Source organism: Etheostoma spectabile, chromosome 7 (assembly GCF_008692095.1).
Source record: "Etheostoma spectabile isolate EspeVRDwgs_2016 chromosome 7, UIUC_Espe_1.0, whole genome shotgun sequence".
NCBI lineage: Eukaryota > Metazoa > Chordata > Actinopteri > Perciformes > Percidae > Etheostoma > Etheostoma spectabile.
Window position 1 is genome coordinate 25,280,469 of NC_045739.1, and position 7,477 is coordinate 25,287,945.

Below are 7,477 nucleotides of genomic sequence, written 5' to 3' on the forward strand. Positions count from 1 at the left end.
TATGTTATTTACTTTTCTGGAGGCACATAGCATTATTGTATTTGTGTTCATTGTATTGAAGTGGGTGATTATACTGTATGTTTGCCAACATTACTAGTCCTGGCAGGGCAACACTGCAACTAGATTAGTTTTGAATAATGTAACCAAGCTAGCTAGCATCTGCTAGCGTTAGCTGGTCACTTAAAGGAAAGCTGATTTTCATCTCTGCACTACATGCAGATGAACGGCTGCAGTACCCGGAGCTCTGCGTTTATCTGCCGGTAACAACGCTGTTGGATGACTCGCTTTGATTCTCTATTCCACTGGTTCCCAAACATGTTCTGGATATATTTATATCCATATGTATGTCTTATAGTGGGTGGCCCCAAATAGTCGTCGGGGCTTTCATTGATCTGCGTTTTTGTTGTTTTAACTTTTCCCTATTAATTTTACTCTGTTTTGATTGTTGCTATCTATTGATCCTTATTGTGATTGTAAATGCAGCTAAAGTTGTCATTTGAGTCCACGAAATCTTTCCCCAAGGAGACAACAAAGTATAATTGAAATTAATTTTAAGTATTTCTGAAGTTTTTTTAAAAAGTTGACATTTGTTTCTTCTTAGGAGAGTGTGGTACATCGGCGCCCTACCTGCGTCCAGTCTACCCATCAAAGACCTTCCCAAACTTATACACTCTAGCCACGGTAAGTGCCTCTAATGTAGGTGTACGTCTAATTCAAAACGCCGATACATCATGTTGAAAAGGTCCTACAGCCTGTGTGTGCTGTGACGCTGCTGCAGGACTGATATTTAATATATTAACTGAGGTGACGTCGCTCGGTGTGATCTCTCTATCTCTGCAGGGTCTGTACCCAGAGTCCCATGGGATTGTGGGGAACACCATGCACGACCCGGTGTTTAACGCCACCTTCAGCCTGCGCACCAGAGAGAAACTGAACCACCGCTGGTGGGGCGGTCAGCCGGTGAGTAAACCCCCAGATAGCGGCCTGTGATTGGACTGGAATCAGGCCGGCTAACGACACCATGGCGCTGTGCTCTGTGACGTTAGGTGTTGACACTGCAAAGCTTTCCTTGAATCAGATGGAAAGACTGAGCTCACATTTTATGTCTGCTTTTAGTACACAGGATACATGTAGCCTAGCTTAGCACAAAGCCTTGAAGCAAGGAGCAACTGCTTATCTACAACTGTGTCAAAAGTTAACAAATTGCATTCTCAACTGCTTCAAAAGTACCTCATTTAAAACAGCCTGTACAGCGCCTTCAGGATCACTTAGCCATGAATTGGAGCTACAATGAGGGGCAAAAACTATTTGATCCCCTGCTGATTTTGTACGTTTGCCCACTGACGAAGAAATGATCCATCTATAATTTTAATGGTAGATGTATTTGAACAGTGACAGACAGAATAACAACAAGAAAATCCAGAAAAACACATGTCAAAAATGTTATCAATTGATTTGCATTTTAATGAGGGAATTAACGAGGACAGCTGCTGCAACACGCAGCGTCTCAAAACTCCTGTCCTAATAATTGTGGGGTTGTCAGGTTTCACCACTGTCCTAACTAACCACTTGTTGGATGGAGACTGTCCTTCGCAAAAAAACGCCCACATAAGTTGATTGTTCAAGCAGCAATCACGACTCATGGCGGCGCCCTGAAGTGACCCTTGTAATTATGCAGGGAGCAAAGCAGGAAGTAAGGTGATGAAGTAATGATGTGTAAGAGTGCCACATAAGGATGATAACATAATGGTCCACATAAGGAGGAAAGGGGGGCTGGCGGATGGGTCAAACAGACTCAGAACTTTAACCCGGGAGACCGGGGTTTGTGTCCTGTTTGAAAATGTTGCTGATCCAGACTATAATTCTGATAAGCTCCTCTCTTTTCTGTTTTACAGATCTGGATTACAGCAGAGGAACAAGGAGTGAAAGCAGCTAGTTTCTTCTGGCCTTGGTACTTAAGTTAGTACTGGAATATTTTTCAATAGCTTCAGACACTGAACACTGGTAACGTACAAAACCTATGAAGAAGAGGCTATGGGTGCTTAATACTTAATACAAAAAGTGTTTTGTAGACATCTTCTACTGATATCCATGAAAACCTACTTCTTCCTGGATATATGTAGAATATGTAGAAAAAGAAAGTTGATGAGAGAATCTAAGACATACAATGCAGAAGTTAAAATATAGGTATGAGTCACTTAGATACAAAAAACATGGGAAAATAGGGTCCAGGTTGAAAAATATATGGAAGTTACACTTTGGTCATTCAAAGATGCGTTTCTCCTGACTTCACCTAAATCACAGCACACACGGATGTGTTTCGCTTCAGAACACATTTGCATATCCATGACACAATAATCTCGAGGGCAGCAGCCGGCGACTGACTGACTGACAATGGCCCAAACACACGGAGACACGGGACAATGTCCCCGAACACACTCAACAGAGGCCATTGAGGACTGAAGCAGCAGCTTGTTGAGGCGCTGAGCAAAAACCATTTGAATCAAGAACACATGTTGAGGCCAAAGTGGTAAAAGACAGACATCGGATTGGGTTTTCTAAATTAATATAACTGATATTAGGCCTATATTGATTTCTCTGTCTGTGTCTGTGTGTCCGAGGACATTTTGCACTCAGACATAGTTAAAGACAGATCAGCTCCACGTTTTCTCTCTGTGTTTATATGCACAAGTGGTTCTTTTAAACGCAGTAAGTCAAGTATATACTGTGAAGGATCTGTGATGAAAGTCAGTGTGTATTAATCTGGCATCCTACTTTCTAAATCGTCATTCAATATCATGTTTTGTTTCCAGGGTGATTCCTCTGGAGAGGAGGATTTTGACCATCCTGCGCTGGCTGCACCTGCCTGATGATGAAAGGTACCTCTTTTTTTTTTTTTTATATAATTGGGACGTCAATCACGATTTCTTTGAATTTTTTTTTAATAAATCTTCTTGACTGTCGTCTTGTGAACGTGGAACTAAAAACATTCATGTTGGCTCAGTTCCAATTAGAGTCCCAATAAGCCAAAAAAGGTGAGCCAACGCATCCTAAATTGCATGCGGCCGTCGTAAAATTTAATAAAGTCAAAATGTCCGCCGTGAGAAAGGTGCCGTATAATCATTTTGACCATTGCACCTCAGTGTTCACATTTAGGGTTTAAAAAAAATTCTACTTGCCCAAAGTAATTTTTTACTGGCTCCTACTGGTAGTTTTTTTTTTTTTGTCTTCTTTTCTTCTTGTTTTTTGGGCTGTTTTGGCCTTTGTTTTGAAGGACAGATGACGACATGAAAGGGAACGAAATGCAGCAAAAGGGCCGCAGGTCGGAGTTGAACCCGGGTCCGCTGCGTTGAGGAGTAAACCTCTATATATGGGCGCCTGCTCTACCGACTGAGCTACCCGGGCGCCTCAGCATTTGATTTCTTTTTTTTTAAAGATTATTTTTTGGGCATTTTTAGGCCTTTAATGGACAGGATAGGTGAAGTTTGTGAAAGGGGAGAGAGAGGGGGAGTGACATGCAGCAAAGGGCCGCAGGCCGGATTCGAACCCGGGCAGGCTGCGTCGAGGAGTAAACTTCTAAACATGGGCACCCGCTCTACCAACTGAGCTATCTGGGTGCCCAGCATTTGATTTCTAAATGAAGACGTCCATCTGCCCTGGGCTCAAACTTGCGGCAAACTAGGCAAAACATCGTAGTTGTTCCATAGACATCTTCTACTGCTATCCAAGAAAACCTACTTCTTCCCTCTCGCTTCTTCTTCTTCTTCTTCTTCTTCTCCTCCTAACAAGACAGTCACCAGTTATGCGTAACTAGCCCCAACTTAGTCCTTGATTGGCCAACGGCACGTTTAAATCGATTATGCCATTTATGATACACTGCTCATCAGAGAAAATGATTGAACCTATTTTTTCAGTTGATTGTTATATCGGGCAACTCTTATCGTTGAACCCTGTTCTCGTTGATTCTAGTTCTTTTTCTTGTTCACTTCAACTTTTAAGTTTCACAAGGAATTGATTGGTGATCATAACGGAGCGTTTGTGTAATATTGACACATTTCACCTTTGTTTTCTCTTCCAAAGAATCAGTTTTCAATGTTAAAACCTCTCCAATTACCAACACTGATACTGCACGTGACCACTGACTCCTTTCTGAAGTTGTATTTCAAGATTTAAGAACTACAGAGAATCAATGAGCAATGAAATTCTCAGATCTCAGGCTCCTTCCATCACTGTTGCTTAAATATGTATAAAAAGAAAGTTAAAAAAATGAGAATCTAAGACATACAATAGTGCAGAAGTTAAAATATAGGTATAAAATATAATCCCTATAATTCTTGCTGTAAAAAATGGAACAGGAAAACTATGAAAATGCTCAATATGTAAAAATAGTCATTCCCATTTACTGTAACACCCATTCTAGCTGTCAAAATGTAATTTAATGTTTCTCCCTGTTTTGCGGAGTACTTCTTTAACTCTCAGGTTGCATGCTCCTTTCCTCTGGACTCAAACGCCTCATGCTCACAAAGCAGTCTAAGTGGCTGTGGTTGTTTTATTAGCGGCTGTTTAGGGTGTGTGTGCAGCTGCATGAACAAGTCGTGGTTGCATGCTCCTTTTCCTGAGATATGTACATCTTTGAGGTAGTTACATGCACATATAGTTTAAAATATAACTTGTATTGTACATCAACGATCTCACAGATTGTTGTTAATCTTACACGGGGTTGTAAGAAGGGCTGTGTGTGTTTTACATTTAGTCCGTGAGCTGGTAAGAAGAGCCTCTTGAAGACTTGAAGATAAGGGTTGTTTCTAGCAGGGTGCAGATGCTGGGTCAGTGAAGGGGTCACGAGCTGAGTGTTTTTTTCCACGGTGCGGTGAGGCGGGCTGGTTAGAAAGGTTTTTGTGTTTCTCAGACGAGAAGTTGAGGTGAGACGCTCTCTGCCCGAAACAACAAGCTCAGCGACCAAGTCATCTTTGCTCAAGTCTTGAACAAGTTAAAGATTTAAATCCTTACCGACCATCAGTCAAGGGTCATGGACAGTGTATCTTAAATCCGTCACATTTTTATTTACAGCATAAGAGATTTATATCATAATTAACTTTATAGGAACCAACAGTAAGTTCTATGTAAAATCCGACATTGAGCACCCCCATTTAGCCAAAATGACATGATCCTTGGTAGTGATACCTCTGCTTCGACAGGGTTTCCATTTTTTATTTTTATAAACGTGGTGTTTTAGTTCTTTCTTTTGCTAGTCCAAATATAACTTTCCTGTATTAAATATACAAATGAGCTCAATATGCAATTTATATATTGCAGCCAATCAGCTTTTGTGTTATTGGCGCGAGTCTTTTCGGATTGTACCACTGACATAAAAGGGATTTTACTCTTTACATTACATTACAGGTCATTTAGCTGAATTTAGGGCTTTGTTGATGTTGTGTTAAAGGTCTTAAAAATCATTTATAATGGTCTTGGGCTTAAATTTGACTTGGTGAAACCTTCAGGCTCCTTTTGACCGAAGCAGCCTAAAAGCTGACTATGGACACCTCGTTATACGCAAATCATCAGAGTCGTGCCTCAAGTTGAGTCTTGAGTGATTAGCTTACGAGTCCAAGTCAAGTCTCAAGTCATTTATTTTTTGTGAAGTCATTAAAATGTGTATCCGAGATTTTTCACTTCCTGGATTGTTCCGTTGCTGCCGAAATTTCCGCCAGATGTCCTTCTTTTTGGCTGGATGTCCGTTACCTTCCTCTGTCTCTGTGTTGGCGCTCTAACCTGCGGTGGATTTCTGAGGACTATGGTTCCCTGGTCCTCAGATCTCTGCAGGGTAAATCCAGACAGCTAGCTAGTAGGGGTGTGACGAGACGCTTACTCCACGAGACGAGACACATCACGAGATTGGGTTCACGAGAACGAGACGAGACGAGATTTTTTTTTTTAAAAATTAAAGAAATCCTTGATGAAATATATGAATGGAAAATAGTTTTTTTATTCAACTGAAAAATCACAAAATGCAAAACAATTTAGGTGCTGTATACTGTTTTATTAAAAAAAAATAAACAGTATAAATAAAATAATGTGTAAATAACAGAAAAATAACACTTTAAATGCAAACAGTAAGTGTTCAATAACCAAAGTACTGCTCTTTAAACTACAAGTGCAAACAGAAACAATTTTTTTAATGTTTTCGTTGGGGTGCAGTAGTTAGTAGAGAGCTGTGGTGGTGCTGGAAGTGTTTTTGCATAGTGCTCGTGTTAGCGCGGTATACGGCTTTTTTTTTACAATGTTTAATATGTGTTCATCTGTCTCACTCTTTCGCCGTTTATCATTCCGCAGGAAAACCAAATGTTGCCACACAATGATTTAAAAGTGGCGGGGGGGGTCTTCATAGGATTTCACGCTCCATCACGCTGACATCACATCGCCTCACGAGAAAATTTCACCCGACGAGAAATCTCGTCACGTTTAATCTCGCGAGATCTCGTAAAACGAGACTCGTCAACCTTACTAGCTAGACTATCTGTCCAATTGAGGACTATGGTTACCTGGTCTCAGATCTCTGCAGGGTAAATCCAGAAGCTAGCTAGACTTCTGTCCAATCTGAGGACATGGTTACTGGTCCTAAATCTCTGCAGGGTAAATCCAGACAGCTAGCTAGACATCTGTCAATATTGAGGACTATGGTTACCTGGTCTTCAGGTCTCTGCAGGGTAATCCAGACAGCTAGCTAGAATATCTGTCCAATCTGAGGACTATGGTACCTGGTCCTCAGATCTCTGCAGGGTAACCAGACAGCTAGCTAGACTATGTCCAATCTGGGACTATGGTTACTGGTCTCAGGTCTCTGCAGGGTAAATCCAGACAGCTAGCTAGACTATCTGTCCAATCTGAGGACTATGGTCACCTGGTCTTCAGATCTCTGCAGGGTAAATCCAGAAGCTAGCTAGACTATCTGTCCAATCTGAGGACTATGGTCACCTGGTCTTCAGATCTCTGCAGGGTAAATCCAGACAGCTAGCTCGACTATATGTCCAATTGAGGACTATGGTACCTGGTCTTCAGATCTCTGCAGGGTAAATCCAGACAGCTAGCTAGACTATCTGTCCAATCTTAGTTTCTGTTGATGGCATAACATCTGTAGAAACGTTTTTGCCTTTTTGCTGCCTTGATCCCCTTTTTTTTTTGCCTTTTTGTCACCTTTATCACCTTTTTGCCACCTTTTTCGTTGCATTTTTGTAGCTGTTTTTCACCTTTTCATCACCTTTTTGTCGCCTTGTCGTCACTTTTATCACCTTTTTTGGGGCCTTTTTATCACCATTTCGCCGCATTTTTGTAGCTGTTTTGTAGCCTTTTTTCCCGCCCTTACAACACCTTTTCGCCGCCTTTTGTCGCCTTTTTAGATGTCCGTCCCCGTCCTCTGTCTCTGTGTTGGCGCTCTAACCTGCGGTGGATTTCTGAGGACTATGGTTACCTGCTC

General features: G+C 41.4%; 1 protein-coding gene across 1 annotated transcript in view; it reads left to right on the forward strand.

Annotated features, from left to right (window-relative positions):
* Positions 1 to 7,477, forward strand: part of enpp2l (ectonucleotide pyrophosphatase/phosphodiesterase 2-like) — a gene marked incomplete at its 3' end in the record, with an annotated part of 99,793 nt that overhangs the window by 38,943 nt on the left and 53,373 nt on the right. The window contains exons 7-10 of the mRNA XM_032521770.1: positions 602 to 681; positions 841 to 960; positions 1,896 to 1,951; positions 2,814 to 2,879. Of these exons, the coding sequence (XP_032377661.1) occupies positions 602 to 681; positions 841 to 960; positions 1,896 to 1,951; positions 2,814 to 2,879 (322 nt within the window). The remainder of the gene's footprint in view (positions 1 to 601; positions 682 to 840; positions 961 to 1,895; positions 1,952 to 2,813; positions 2,880 to 7,477) is intronic.